This window comes from Lepidochelys kempii, chromosome 6 (assembly GCF_965140285.1).
Source record: "Lepidochelys kempii isolate rLepKem1 chromosome 6, rLepKem1.hap1, whole genome shotgun sequence".
In the NCBI taxonomy this organism is placed as follows: Eukaryota; Metazoa; Chordata; order Testudines; family Cheloniidae; genus Lepidochelys; species Lepidochelys kempii.
Genome location: NC_136385.1, coordinates 120,967,355 through 120,983,366, shown reverse-complemented (window position 1 = coordinate 120,983,366; position 16,012 = coordinate 120,967,355). Strand labels below are relative to the sequence as shown.

Below are 16,012 nucleotides of genomic sequence, written 5' to 3'. Positions count from 1 at the left end.
AAAAACAACCCAACTCTGCAAAGAAGGAGAATAAAACAACTCTACTGCTCTGCTTCAAAAACAAAAAATACCATAAAAATGTTGTTAGGAATGAGTAATGGCCGTGGATCTAGGCTTCTTCTGCAGACTTGCTGTACTCAGCAGAATCTAAGATTTCATTAAAAAGCATTTCTAGCACTTCTGCTTGCAGAGATAGCCCTTCCTTTATGCTGCTGTTTTGTTTGCTCTGCAGCCAACCAGACTAAAACAATATGCAGTACCATCAAAATGTGAACTAATTCCATTTGTCTTAACATAGCAATAGCATCAGCGGGGCCTGATTCTTTATTCCCTCCACCCACACCGAGTGCAGTCCATAGGGAGATGCACAAAATGCTGGATCACACCCAAGTGTTTACTATTTAAAGGTTGGGTTTTTTGTTTTTTTTGTTTTTTAGAAGATGGTTTGTCCAAAATAAATGCCCAGCTCTAGGAAGTGGAGCTTATTTTGTGAAATATCTAATGTTCTCCCCACAAAACTTTAAACTTCTAAAAAATGTTTCCAAAGCACAACAGAGAAAGATCTCTTTAACGTGGTCCGTTACCAACTAAATATTTAGGTTAAGTGTAGAAAGTAATTTAGTGTTGTGAATGCATTCACAATGCTAAATACATTTTCCCATTTTGTTGTTTGCATTCCTCATAAATATGCCATCTTGCTGATGCAGTTCAGGGCAACTCTCCTGTATTTCCCATCAGTAGTCCAGCAAGGGTGCCCACTCTCGGGCTTCCGGCTCCCCAGCCATTGCCTCTCACGGTGGAGATTCTTGTCTTTCTCGTCTGACCAGGGTATTTCCAGGCTGCACCGTTCCCTGCCTGCACGGTTACCCCCAGCATAGACAAGTTGCCCAAGGACACCTGCTTGCTTTCTCTTCAGAGACTGATAATAGGTTTATTTGCTCCAGGTATAAGGTACCACACAGCACTGTCTAAGGAAGCCTGCTTTACTCTTAAAGTAAAAAGCATTACAGAAAAAACACATTAAAACAATAAAAGTATCTACAGTAAGCTAATAAGCTTACCAGGGTTCACCCTAACCCTAACATGGATTCTGACAGGAACAGTCCTTCATGCCCCCTGCAAGGGGGATTCCCTGTGGTTACAAGTTCAGCTCAGAATAAGGCCTCAGTAGGCCCAGTCCTTCCAACTTACCCTACGGATTGGGGCCATCCATTGACCAGGGGTCCTTCTGTTTGCTGGATCAGGAAGAAGGTCCTGAGCCAGTTTAAAACCAGACTGTTTATCCAAAAACCCGTCCTTTGTCTGCTGATCCCTGGAGAATCCAGTTTGAACTAATATATGCTAGGGATGTAAAAGGTCAACTGGTAAGCATTAGGCTTACTGTTAACCGACCGTAACCATTAACCCTGGCGGCCCTGTGCTGGCTGGAGGGATCCCAACCCTGGCTGCGCCGCGTGGGCAGGAGGGGTCCCGGCTGCACCACACCAAGCTATCTGGCCAGAGGGACCCCAGCCCTGGAGAGGTCCCAGGCCCTGCTGGGCCGGGTTAACCAGTTAAATGATATAATTTAAATCATTTAACTGTGTAACTTTTTAAACTGATATTTACATCCCTAATATATGCATACCTCTCCAGGGGAGTGGCATGAAAAGGGTTGATAAGGAGGAAGTACATTAGTATCCCCCCTCCTTACTAAGGAAGGTACATATAATGCCACAATAACACATACACAGTTGCATTTTAATACAGTTTACCCCAAAGGTATTAACCCTAATTCCATAACTTTTATCTTCATTCTATACAGTTCATTCATGATATTGCAGAATGTTGTCAGTCTGTCACGCTTCTCAGCATAATCATAGAGCAGGCCCTTATATAAGCATGAGATGTTCATTTAACATTTGGCACTTCTGAAGGGGGATAAAAAGTTGTTAGAACATCTTGCCAGTATTCTACAAATGTTGGTTGACCTTTGTAATGATAATTGGGTCTTGCTGATCTTATTCTACTGTAAAGAGTCCAGTCTCTTCTAGACGTTTGTGTGACTATTTTTAGATGAAATTAGTAACTCCTTTCCCCACTGCCTATCCACCCAGATACCCTGGTGGATGACTCCTCCCAATTAAGAAAGTGTTTTTTAGGACACACACAAATGTAAAATTAAATAAAGTATTTTGAATACAAATGATACGTAGTTTTCTTTGACACATTCTGTATTAAGACTGGAGTTCACAATTTCCCATCTTTTTTTGACTTGGTTAAGCATCACGTGTCACTGTCGAATGCATCGTTATTCAGGGTCCAGTTCCCACTGAGATCATTAGGAATTATGTCATTGACTTGTATGGGAGCAGGATCCAGGTCTGAACAAATGTACAGTCCTGATTTAAGCAGCAATCCATAACCTTTGTTATTATTAGGCTATATTAGTTCCCTGAAATCCTGACAAAGGACCCAATTCAGCAAAGCCCTTAAGCACTGACTTCAGTTGGAGTTAAGCATATGCTTAAGGGCTTTGCTGAATTGGGGCCAAAAATGCCTGTCCTGATTAAGTAGAGTAACTGATATGCAAAGGCTAAGTGGCTTGCCAGTTCCTAAATGGAATTGTCCAAAGGTGGGCAGGTAAGGGAATGCTACACTATCTGGTATTACTATTCCTGCTAAATAGATGCATGATACATTGTCTGTCTGAATCTACATAGCCTATGGGTGACCCTCCTTGGGACAGCTCTGTGATGTCATCGTAGGCCATGATCCTACCATGTGCAAATAAGGTGACCACCCATCCCAAATTGGGTGGGACAGTCCTGAAATGCAGAGTTCAAGTCCCAGTCCTGGGCTGAATGACTCTGGGACAGCATTTGTCCTGGATTTCCTGTGGCGCTGCTCCATGCTTGCGTGAGGCTCAGGGGTGGCCCCAGCCTCTTGCTGAGGTTGGCCTTTTCCACTCGCCATGAGGCCCCATCTCCTGGTCTTTCTCCCCCTGGCCAAGCCAGAAGCAGGAGCCAGGCAGTAGTAAGAGCTGCCCAGGGAGTCCGAGTTGCTCTGGAGAGCCCTGGACCTTCCACCTGCCTTGGGGGTGGAGACATGGGACTGGGGCTGCTCTAGGGCCCCTCGGCCCCCTGCCCACGGCAGGCGGAGGGTCCGGGACTCCCCACAGCAGCACAAAAGGCTCCTTGGGTGGCTCTTAACCTGGACTGGCTTCCAGCCTGGCCAGGGGTGGGGTCTTGGGGGAAGAGGAGGAGTGGGGGGTGGGGTCACAGAGAGGGGCGGCATCTCCTACATGTGTCCTGCTTTTGCCTTTTGAAAAGGTGGTCACGCTACATGCATCACGTGGTCTGACTGCTGTGCCTGTAGAGAACCCCACTGGGACTCCATGTGGATGCAGCAGTTCGCCTGCATGTTTCAGGATTGAGATTCATAAACTTTTTGGGTCAGGAACCATATTTTTCTTTTCTTGTTTGTTCAACACCTAGCACAGCAGGGCCCTAATCAGGATCAGGGCCTGTATGCACTTTCCAAATGTAATTAATCCCCTCTTTCCTGCAGCCTGCCCTTGTCTTATAAGTGTGTTCTTTGGGTTTAGTGGTACACAAAGAGATCAAAGAGAACCAGTCAGATGGGATCTCAGGAGATTATTTCTTTTCTTTTAATAAAACAAGAATATTCTTGAGATCAAACGTGTCTGTGATCAGTCGTTGAGAAGGTGGCCAGACCTCCCTTTGCTTGAAGGCAGGTATGGCCGATCAGCAAGGAAATGTGGAGTTTCAACTCTATGTAATCGTTCTCTGGGATAGTGAGGATACTGCTGTTGGGCAAGAGATTTTTGCCTGCTCTGTGCCAAATTCTGCCCTTTAAAAAGTCCCAGGTAACCCCTATTGAATTCAAAAGGGGTTGCATATAAGTAATGGAAGGCAGGATTTGGTGTGTGAGGAAAATGGGAACTTGAGCACGTGAAATGGAATTCCCAGCTAGAGGTGTCCTGGCACCTTTTTGGTATAGACAGATATTTTCTAGCCTTCAAGAGACACTGGCCCCAATTTGGGAAAACACTAGAGCGCTTGCTTCAGTGCTTTCTCAGGTAGGGATGCTTTCAGAGTCGGGTCTAGTTTGAACTTGATATCTAGTCAATTTGGAGGGAGGGAGGGAGAATGTTACGTTGCTTCAGGTACTACTGTGTTTGCACAGTGCCTGGCACAGTAGGGTCCTGTTTGCAGTTGGTCCCTAGACAATACTATAATAAAAACATTAGCGCCTGGGTCAACCTGCAAATCTTTGTAGCTTTACAGCCTTGTTTCCCTAATTTAAAAATTAAAATCTGTCCCCTACCCCCATCCCTTTTCTGCACCAGGTGATATAGCAAGAGACCCACACAAACAAAATTGACTGCCTAAACCAAGGGAACAATGAAACTGTCTATACACGTAGGGTTGTCACATGCACAGAGTAAACATAGTGGTAGAAAGGAAATGTTTCCTTCCCACTGTCTTTCTATTATTTCAGTTATGGGTGTTGCTTGTAAATGATAGTAGGCAAAACAGTTTGAACAGAAGCTTAATTTTTGAGCTGACATCCTTGTAGTGCATCACTTTTCTGGTCAAATGTGCTAAAAAGTTTTTTTTTTTTCCTTCCCCTCCTTCTTTGATAAATTGTATTTAAATGTTTGTGCTTCTGAAGTAGAAGTAGTAAGTGTGTGTGTGCGTGTGAGAGAGAAATATAAATAAGAGGAAGATTGGTTAATGGAATGGAGTTGGCCAGTGTTTAAGATAGCATTCAAGCAGAATGGCAAAGTAACATCAGAGCAACTAATTACAGTTGCACTGTTCTGCAATTTCCAATCTTAAATGAAGGCAGAATAAAATTAGGTCACTCTAGCCTGCTCTGCCTCAATAAGTAATGGAACCGGTCTGCTCAGCGGGATGGAAGTTTTGTTTCAAGTTCCTTCACAGCCGTCTCAGTGTTTCTCTGAACTCTCTAATAATTTGCCTGGCATCCTGAGATTAGGAAGAGACAGTGAATCTTGGCCATTAGTATAGAACTGTTTCATGGCTTTAATGTACCGAAGATATAAATAGCGCGCTCTCTCTCTCACCCCCTCAACAATAGGACATGACTGCAACAGGTGTTGTCCTGTGCTAGTATTTTGCATGGTACGAGTACCCAAATACATCTTGAGTTTTGTATTGGTTTCAGTGTCCTCTGGGTGTTCTTCTTTTGTTGTTAAATGTCAGTTGACATTTAGCAAGTGACAGTTAAAAACGAAGATGCTCGTTAATGTGGTAGGAATCAGCATTTTGGGGGGTGAGGCGGGGTATGCTGTTTCTGTGTACAATCTATTTATGTGCAGTGCTCTGAATTTATGAGCAGAAAAAATAAGGGGACTCTAACACTGGGCATTGGTAATAATGGGACATAGAATCTCTTGAATGTGGTTGAGCCTGGTTTGAATCTAGCTCAGGTCCAGAGTGACAGAACTGTTACAGTACTATTTATAATTGCTGGGAGGGCTAGGGCCAGATTGTGATACCCTTATTGTCCAGCTATACAGAAAGGAGGACAGCAGACATTTTGTTATGAGTTTAAGCAGCCTACAACTTCATCATTAGATGTCTGGGACTACCTGGCAGATAAAAGTTTACAGTGCAGGTAACCCTATGTTCATTCCACAATTACCCAGGAGGCTTCCGCCAGCTCCCCTTCTTTTCCATCCACGTCATCCACTCCCCCACTTTGCAGTGAGAACGCAGGCTACCTGGTGTTCTCAGCAAAGAGGCCAAGCAGTTTAAACAGGGAGAATAAAGCCTGGAGGGGGCTTCCTTAGACCAGGCCAATGTAGGGAAACTTGCATTGCCATTGATGATGCTCTTGGGTACTTTGAATAGAGGACGTTTGTTTCTAGTGATGTTAACCTGGCACCTTTCATGAGCACAGTGTTTCCTTGCTGTCACTCTCATTCACACAAAATTAAAAATAATGTGCAAATAATAAACAGGGGAAAGACTTACCTTGCAGTTACTGTTAAGCATCACTCTTTCATTTAACTCATTTTTCTCTCTGTCAGATGCGAGAGTTGTGTGGAGCTGCTGTTTGTCCGGGGGGCCGGAAACTGTCAGGAGTGTGATACCCCGCTGCGGAAAAGCAACTTCAGAGTGCAGCTCTTTGAAGACCCTGCCATCGACAAGGAGGTGGAAATTCGGAAGAAAGTATTGAAAGTGTGAGTATTGTAGTTCAGAAAACTAAATTCAAATGGACTTAAATTATTTCCATCTTCAAAAAAGGATTTATTTTTGCCAATGGGAGTATGTGTGTGTGGATCTAAAGATTCAGATGTCTTAATTTTGTTTTGTTTGAAGATTTAAGTGCCTAATTTTAAAAAAGGAATTGATTTGCTCTGCAAGCCATGTAACTGGTTGACCTCATTAGGAGCAGAGGCTCATCATGACCTTGAGGTGTCTTTGCTTTCCTAACCAGGTCCACTCTGTGTAATGTGGGGTTGTTGTGCTTGCCTCCTTGAAAAGGGTTTACCTTCCAAACTGAATTGGCTCTAGAGTGCGAGGACAATAGTTGCTTTGTCCTTTTTGAGGTGAATCAGTGAGTGGATCAAGGAACAGGAGCCTTGTTATTGTTGCATCTGGACCTAGGTTTTGAACCATGGAGTTTGAAGATGTGAGGGTCCCACATATGAAGACTGGGGCTGAACCCTGTAAGGTGGGAGGGTCCTGGAGCTCCAGCTCTAGTCTGAGCCCAGAAGTCTGCACAGAAATTAAACAGGCCCTACAGCCTGACCCTTTCCAGCCCATGTTGGCTGGCACTGGCCAGCCCTGAGTTTTTCTTTGCTGTGTAGACATATCCATAAAGTCTTCTGTGTTTGACATACAAGTGTTGGTAAAGAGTCTACCAACATTTCCTGAATCTTTTTTTTTTGTTTTATTATTACAGACATACTTGCTGACAGGTATTTTGAAATAAAGTTACCAAAAATAATTGAAAATGGCATGATTATATTGTTACTTTATTATATTGTGCACAGAATTTTTAGGGTGTGGGGTTTTTTTTGTGTGTGCAGAATTCCCTCAGGAGTAAAATTGTTGTTCTCTCACCTTTACTGCTGAAAACTGTTTTGGTCAGAAATAAAGGATTGTGTGAAAGAGTTACTGATGCTGAAGAGATGAATCCCACAACATTTTATGTTTGTTTGTCTGTCCCTCATTTTGTGTCATTGTTGCATCCCACATGCGAGCTTTGAGAGGTGTGGGTGCCTGGGCTCAAATACGGTGGCACTTAATGGCTGCACCAGAGCTGGACACAAAGCCAAACTGCATACTCTTTAGCCATTTCCACAAGGAGCTGAGGTGGTTATTTTCTAGCTGAGAGTACTCCTAGTAAGTCTGCTCTTTTTTTTTTAAGTAGTGTCTGAGGAGCTGATTTGGAATTGGTACACGCTAGCCTATGCCTCCACTTCTTTGCAGCTCCAGAAACGTGATAAAGACTCAGGTGTAGCACTGGTTCAGACAGTGGTGGTCTCTTCACTGGGGGATGGGCAGTCCTATTTCACTTTAAAGGAGCCATATAGTATTCTGACCATAATAATCCTTGGCCATATATACCATGTATGAAGTGAGCCCAGTGTTGAATTCAACTGCCATCTCGGTGCATTATGCAAACACTAGTTTCTCGTCTCTCTCAGATACAATAAAAGAGAAGATGACTTTCCCAGTCTAACGGAATATAATGATTTCCTGGAAGAAGTAGAAGAAATTGGTAAGTCTTAATGCTTACATTTTTGATGTGCTGTGCTCATGAGACCACAGGCTTTTATCTTCCGACTGCCTAATAGAATATCAAAGCTGCATTTCTTTAATAGGGTTTATCATGGTATCTGATGTTTATCTAATTACTTTCTCCTTACATTTTTAATCATATTTGTCCAGTTGGGGGACATATTTAAGTAATAAACATTTATCTGCAAAAGAAAAACTATGATGCATAGAGGAAGTGGTGTTCTATTGCTGGAAAGGAAATGCACACAGGGCATTGGTGGTGCTGCAAAAGAAAAGATTAAACAAAGAAGAAAAATTCGAATTCTTATTATATGCCTCTGTTAGCTTTGTTTACCATGACAGCAGCCATATGGTGTCTTTCATCATTTTGCTTCTGTGAGTACAGTAGTTGGAAGCTGCTTTGAAGCAGATGACCTTACATACCACTGTGGCAGCATTTTATGTTGCTACGCGGGAGAGGAAGGTTTAGGAGCAGACGCTGAACTCTTTCTCCTTGGATTTGCTGAAGCAGAGACTTGCCCTTTGAGGGAGGAATTTGTTTGTATTGGAGTTCATTTTCCACTTTTTTAGAGTTACTCAAGATTTATGGAAAGGTGATGGAGTCTGCATAGACAAAAATAGAAGTGTTCAGAGGAGTCGCTCTTAAATTGTTTGTTTGCTTTTTGGAGGTGGACTGAAGGGGCTGGGTACTTTCAGGGAAGGCAATGATTTAGGTTTAAAAGAAAACATGAAGGTGATCTTGCTCCCTTTTAACTCTTCAGCAAAGAAGAGTAAGCATTCCTCTAAACTTTGTTGGTGTTAGCTTCAGAGAGTTGCATTCCCCACCTTTTCAGCTATAAGTAGCATGTTGTTGTTGGCATCAGAAGGTAGAAACTGGAGAGTTAATGTGTTTGTCTGGGAAACTTCAGATATAGCCAGGCAGGCCAAAGCCTTTGGGAGAGGTAGGTAGAGTGTGTGTGTCTGTGGGAGGTTCTAGCAACTTAGACAGATTGTTGAAATGATGCTGGGAGAATCTATTTTGTGCTTATGAAACAGAAGAGAATATTTTGCAGCATTTGCCATAGGCTTCCATCTCATTATTGCTATTACCATGGCTTGAAACATCCATTCGCCTCAGATGAATGGAAAGCTTGGCTGAGTGGGTAGGAGTATGTGCACCATCAAGTTTTCTACAGAGTTTTAAGATTCTATTTATATTTCTAGCTCTCATGGTTGATGTTAAATTACCAAATGTGAACCAAGTGCAAATCAGTACCATGCTATAGCACTGCATGGCCGACTGGCCCCTATATAATACATGACAATTGCTGTTGACTGCTGATACAGCACACAGATTAGGAAGCTGGTATAGGTGGAAGCAGAAATTGACCTTCCATTGAGGTTGGTAGAGGTCAATAGTGGATTGAAGTTCAGCTTCACCTTGCTCTGGATGCCTGGTAAATTTAAAAGTAAATAAATAAATAAATAAGCCGTAAGACCTAAAATAAAAATAGGTTTCAGAGTAGCATCCGTGTTAGTCTGTATTCGCAAAAAGAAAAGGAGAACTTGTGGCACCTTAGAGACTAACCAATTTTTCCACTTTTATGAATCCGATGAAGTGAGCTGTAGCTCACGAAAGCTTATGCTCAAATAAATTGGTTAGTCTCTAAGGTGCCACAAGTACTCCTTTTCTGTTTGTAAAATAAAAATGTGGTTAATAGAACAAAGTATATAAAACATGGAGCAGTGTCTATCTCTGCAGCCCCTGGGACATTTTTGTTGCTGTTTCCCCAATGGTTGTTTCTTTGGAGTTCAACTTGAGCACGTCTTTTACAGTGTCTTCTCTCATTAGATGTGATCTATAACCTTATTTGAAAGATTAATTTCCCCTTCACAAGAACCCTATTATGCTTAGTCTATTTTCCTTTATTTTTTTAAACAGAAAGAACAGGGAGAACGCTGGTGATATAGCAACAAACATAAACGTTGTGGTACTGACCTGCCAATATTTCCACCCTCCCCCCCACACTTTGAAGTGGTTTAGAATGCAACCATTTAAAAAAATGGTAATTCCCCACGAAAAATCAGTTTGACAATTTTTAGCATATTGTAGACACTTAATTGTCATTAACACCAAGAAAAAATGAATGGGGTAAATTCTGCTTTGGGTCAGCTGGGCACAACACTCATTGAAATCAATGGGACATACATGTGCCTCACAAAGAGCAGGAATAGGCCTTAGAAAGAACACTGCTGCAAGTACAACAATGTGAGCCGGACCCTTTTTGTATGCTATCTACTCTTTTCCCTTCCATATTGCTTCTTAAACTATTTTTTTTTAAACTTAGTTCTGAGCTCTTTTTGACAGGGACTGTCCTTTTAGGATGTGTGTGTACTGTACTTAGCACAGTATGGTCCTGATCTTTGAGTAGGGCCTCTAGGCATTACTACCATACACATAGTTGTTAATAATTACTGCTTTTTAAAGCATGAAGTATAGTCAAGTGGGAAAAAGTGACTACTATTCATGTGCCCTATGGGCATTTCTACTTTTTCAAAGCCTTTTTTGTAGTAACCATTGTGTAGTGACTTGTGTTCATGCCAAAATTACTATCTAGTGAATGTTTACTGGATGTAAAGAACTAATGCCTGTGACTTTTTCCCTGTTTTCCCTGTGGGTCACATTAACTTCATTAACGAAGGAAACGACACAATGCAAAGGCATGCAGCTCTCTCAAAATGTAAAAGACGACAGAGATACAGAGAGCTTCTGCACCTCCCCAGCCAAAATGTCCCTTATTTGACCTGATGGGGATGAGTAATTGGAAATAATTGTAACTGTGCAAGCACTTTAAAACAAACAAACAAACATCTTTTTACAGTAAAAAGAGAACTGAGATGGAACATCCATAATTCATAATACCTAATTTAGGTTTTTCTAGATGGCGTATTGATTTTTTTCCACCGGCCCCCTAAAAGAGGGTATGGGCAGAAGAGGTTGGGTTGTTTCAGCATCAACTGCAGATGGCAAAAGCAGTGTTTTGGGGGGAGGTGGTGGAGCATTGGCAATCAGCTTCGTTTTGAAGCTCTGTGCTTTCAGGGGTCATCTCTGTGCCACTCCCAGTCTCTAAGTGTCAATGAGCATTATGATGACTGCTCAGAAGCAGAGGCTAGAAATGATGGGGTAGAAAAAGTGATGTTTGTGCTACACCAATACTTACCAGTAAGTTTTTAACTTAATTTGTAGCTGTCTTAGCCAGTAATATCTACATTAAGCACTAAGTCCATGTGTATAAAATATCGCAGGATAATGATTTACAATTTTGTTTTTTTAATTTCTATTGGCTAATTAATGGACTTGAGAATAAGGAAAGTGCTAACCTGTAGGAGAAATATTCATTGACCTTTTTTTATTTTATTGGTAAGGCAGCACAATAAATCAATTTTTCCCTTATTAGGAAATAGGAAAGAAAATCTTGACTGTATCCCAGCTGATAACATAAACTTCATTATAAAGTACATTGACTGTCTGTCAGATTGTTTTGTGACATCCATACACTTTTTGGTTGCTTTGTAAAGTCATGTGATTCTAATTCTGTTTTTGTTTTTTAATCCATTTGGGTTAAATCTTGTTCCTGATTCTACTGTCATGGGTGGCCCTGATGCAGGAGAATCCAGGCATTTCCCTTGTGGATAAGGGCTGGGCACATGAATTGGGGCTCTTGCAGATTGTCCATTTACCTAGTTGACTGTTTAGGTCTGCTTCAGCAAGAACTCCTTATGCCCCAGAATGGAAGGGGTTGGGGTTGGGCCAGTGAATCATGCCTGCATACGTCCTCCAGCCATTCTACCTCACAGGAGAATCTTGCTTGAATATTCTTCAATGGCAAGAATTCTTTCTAGCAACAATAGCTATCTGCATTAAAAGAAACACTAATTATCAAGAGAAGGCTCAAAGTTGGTAATGTCCTCAATCGAAAGTGTGAGAGATTTTGATGATGCTGATTTAAACACCAGTAATGGATATATTTACCATAAACAATGCTGCTTTCCCAGACCAATGGTTGCTTCACATGGCTTTAAGACTTGTCTCAAAGGTTAATTTTAAATCCCATAATAAACTATCAGATTGTTTTTCCTTTTGTTATGAGATTAATTATTAGCATTGTTAAAAATAGAGATTATCTCACTCTGTCAAGGCTGGATTTCAGGAAATCTGTGGAGTTTTGCCTAAATAGAATTAAACATTTTGGAAAATACAATAGGCTTCTTGTTGTATTTCAGCAGCTGTCTAAAGGCAGGTCAACTTCTAAAGCAACCAATGTGAGATGAATAAGGAAGTAAATAATTCTCCTATACAAATTGGCTTCTGTGTCTTTACCTTTAAGATTTTCAGGCCCATTATATGAGCTTATATTATGCTTCAGAATAGAAAGTAATAAGACTGGCTTGCCTTTGAAATCTTTGCAGAATAGCCATCTGCTTTGCTAGTCATACTCATAAATTTTTTTACTAATTTTTAGCTAGGAGTAATGTAGGATTCCTGGTTTTAACTCTTTGCTTGTTGATTTGAAACTTTTTTTAGATGTTGCTATTAAAATTACACCCCCCACCTCTCAAAACCCGTAACTGGCCAAATTCTACAGACCATGTCTGAGCAACTCTCCTTACTGAGGTCAGTGTAAATTCTATGGAATTGGGCTCAACCATCAATATGGTGACACCATATTTTAAATGCTCGTGGTTGCAGTATTGTTTGTTCTATGGCTTACGTTCACCAATCCTCAAATATCTGCCGTTATTCACGGACCGAGAAGAATTCAATTAAATGCCCTTAACAAAAAGGAGCATGCCAGCCTGCTAAGCTAGGTTGTTGTAATTGTATAGCGAAAATATTTTTTTAAAACTTCGGTTAGGAAGTAGTGCTTTTAGAAGATTTAGCCATTAGACTATGTATGCTATTAATAGTTTTGGCTAGATAATGACCAGCAAAGAAGGCTCTACATCCAAGAGTTTAGCTTGCGTACTTGCCAATGTAGGTTTTTATAATATAGGTTAGACCAAATCTAACTCTTTAATGTTTTAAACCTTGATGTCTAGAGATTTTGGGGGAATTAAGGGAAGGTGCTGGGAGATGCTGTGTTGAGGCAAGGAAGTGAATCTGTTTGCTGCCTGTGGCCTGCCTACCTACCTATCTACTGAGAATTGTGATTTGTCCCTCAGTTGATACCCACTCCCCCTGCAACCTGCCTTCCCCATTGCCAGTTCTTGACTGCTTCTTCAGGCTAGGCACTGGAAAAAGGGTGGTGATTCAACAATGAGTTGGCAAAATTACTCAAGGTAGTTAAGTCCAAAGCAGATTTCAAAGAGTTACAAAGGGATCTCACAAAATTGGGTGACTGGCATGGGCGGTGGGTATCATAGTTTGGGGGAGGCTGTGCCTCCCTCAACAGCCAGGAGTGGCCCCGCTTATGCTCCTCCCCCAGTTCCCTTCCTGCTTCCTGGTCTGTGAGCCGGCTCTTCCCATGTGCTGGGGCTGGCTCTAGGGCCACATCTCTTGCCCTTCCTCCCTCCTGGCGATCCGGAGGCTGGGCCCGGCAGCAGCAGTGGGGGCTCTGAAGGGGCAGGGCCGCAAGCAGAAAGGCAGAGCTGGGGGCTAGCCTCCCCAAGGCAGTGGCTCACATGCCACTGATGGTGACTGGGCAATAAAATGACAGATGGAAATTCAGTGTTGATAAATGAAAAGTAAGGCACATTGGAAAACATAATCCCAACTGTACATACAAAAGGATGGGGTCTAAATTAGTTGTTACCACTCAAGAAAGAGATCTTGGAGTCAGTGTGGATAGTTCTCTGAAAACATTTGCTTAATATGCAGCAGCAGTGAAAAAAGCTAACAGAACATTAGGAACCATTAGAAAAAGGATAGATAATCAGATAGAAAACATCATCATAATGCCACTACATAAATCCATGGTATGCCCACATCTTGATTACTGCTTGCAGATCTGGTTGCCCCATCTCAAAAAAATCTATTAGTATTGGAAAAGGTACAGAGAGGGCAAGAAAAATTATTTGGAATATGGAACAGCTTCCATATGAGGAGAGATTAAAAAGACTGGAACTTTTCAGCTTGGAGAAGAGATGACTTAGGGGGGATATGATGGAGGTCTATAAAACCTTTGGTATGGAGAAAATAAATAAGGAAATGTTATTTACTCCTTCACATAACACAAGGACGAGGGGTCACCCAATTACGTTTAATAGGCAGCAAGTTTAAAAGAAGCAAAAGGAAATACTTCTTCACACAACGCACATTCAACCTGTGGACCTCGTTACGTGGGAATGTTGTGAAGGTCAAAACTATAACCGTTTTCAAAAAAGATAAGTTCATGGAGGATTGACCATCCTGGCTAATAGCCATTGATGGACCTGAGATGCAACCGTACGCTCCAGGTGTTCCTAATGTCTGTTTTTCAGAAGCCAGGAGTGGACAACAGGATGGATCATTCAATTGCCTGTTCTGTTAATTCTCTCTGAAACACCTGGCATTGGTCACTGTTGGAAGACAGGATACTGGGCTAAATGGATCATTGGTCTGGCCCAGTATGGCTGTTTTTATGCTCTTATGATATGACGATGGTGGAGAGGAACTTGCATAGAGCCCAGAGAGGTCCTATGCAGGGAGCTGATGCTTACAGCTGTGGGGAAGACAGCTTGTGAGGTAGCTATTCTGAAACCTTGTTTTGAGTCTGGGTGAGGGAGCAGAAGAAAGAATCTGATGTTCTGTTCTGTGGGGCCGGAAGGAGAGAGGAGTGATTGGCGTCTAGCCTACTCAGTAACGGGCTCTAAGGGCCGATTGTGGATTTGGAATGGGTTTAAGAAGATAAAGTGAGAAAGAGAGAGAAATTTATTCTGCCTCCCCCGCCCTTGTGGTCCCACGGTGAATGTTTTGAACCATGCAGATATGACGTTTGTCAGCATGTGTCAGGACCTGTTCAGCCTATTATGGTTCAGTTTGAAAAATTTTTTCCAAACAGTCACGTTTGTAAAACCCAGTTTAGAAAATCATCCAGCAGTGAGGTTATAGAGGAATACCCCTGCTGCTCAGGTGACCAAAGACATTTGGCTTCTCATTTTCTACCTCCTCATGCACCTGAAGTGTACCTGGGTATCCTGCCAGGGCAGTGTACCTCTGTCATGTGCTTTTTCTTTCTTGTGTTATCGTAGGTTTAGAGAGCTGATGTGCTGGATTTAAATTGTAAGAAGTTCTGACACTCGCATGCAGCTACTTTCATTGCCGGGCTCTGATCAGAAATGTGGTTGTACGTCAGCATTTTCACATGACCATTCTTTTCAGCCACTGTGCCCAAATGTCTAACAGCTTGTATGTTGGAAGCTACAGGTTGGAAAGCTGGAGGTCAAAACAAGATTAAAATAACTGGTTTTCTTGAGGAAATGTTGCATTGCTAAAATAGTAGAAGTATTCCCTGCACTTTTTTTTTTAAATTCTAAGGTTTCAGAGCAATATAATGTTGAAAAATGCTGTCTCTTTTGGGAGAGAGCAGCATAAGAAATGAAAATCCATGTTGAGCAATCTCTCTCAAAACACAAGGGGCCTAGTTTTCAAAGGCAGAGAGCATTCACTATTATTAACTTGTATTACAACAACATCTAGTGGCCCCAGCTGAGGTCAAGGGTCCATTGTACTAGGTGCTGTTTGTGCTCATAATAAGGGATAGTCCCTGCCCTAAAAACTTAAAATCTAAATAGAGCAAGCAGATGAAGTGTGGGAGAAAAATAGTATTATTTCCCCCATTTTTACAGCTGAGGGAAGAGATACATACAGGTGTTAAATGATTTACCCAATGTCACATAGGGAATGTGTGGCAGATCTGGGAATTAAACCCAGATTTCTGAGTCCAATTAAGGGCCTAAACCGCAAGACTGTCCTGTCTCCGAAATAACTCTGAAGTCAGTCTGGGGTTGTCAGAGTAGTAGCCGTGTTAGTCTGTATTCGCAAAAAGAAAAGGAGTACTTGTGGCACCTTAGAGACTGGGATTCATCAATTCTGAAAGTCGGGCTAAAATAAACTGAAAATCCTTTCGATCATTACTTCTTTGTAAGAAAGGGGTATAAAGCATTTGTTCATTTGTTTTTTAGCTGTAATCTACCATGCCACTTTATATTCATCATATTCAGCCCAATTGCTCCAGTTGAAGGGATTACAAGTTTCCCTTACCCAGGGATAA

At 41.8% G+C, this 16,012-nt stretch overlaps 1 protein-coding gene across 6 annotated transcripts in view; it reads left to right on the top strand.

The window, feature by feature from the left end:
* MNAT1 (MNAT1 component of CDK activating kinase) overlaps positions 1 to 16,012 on the top strand; it is a 187,168-nt gene that overhangs the window by 49,783 nt on the left and 121,373 nt on the right. For all 6 annotated transcript variants that reach the window (XM_073349925.1, XM_073349924.1, XM_073349928.2 and 3 more), the window contains exons 2-3: positions 6,062 to 6,214; positions 7,688 to 7,761. In XM_073349925.1, the coding sequence (XP_073206026.1) occupies positions 6,062 to 6,214; positions 7,688 to 7,761 (227 nt within the window). The remainder of the gene's footprint in view (positions 1 to 6,061; positions 6,215 to 7,687; positions 7,762 to 16,012) is intronic.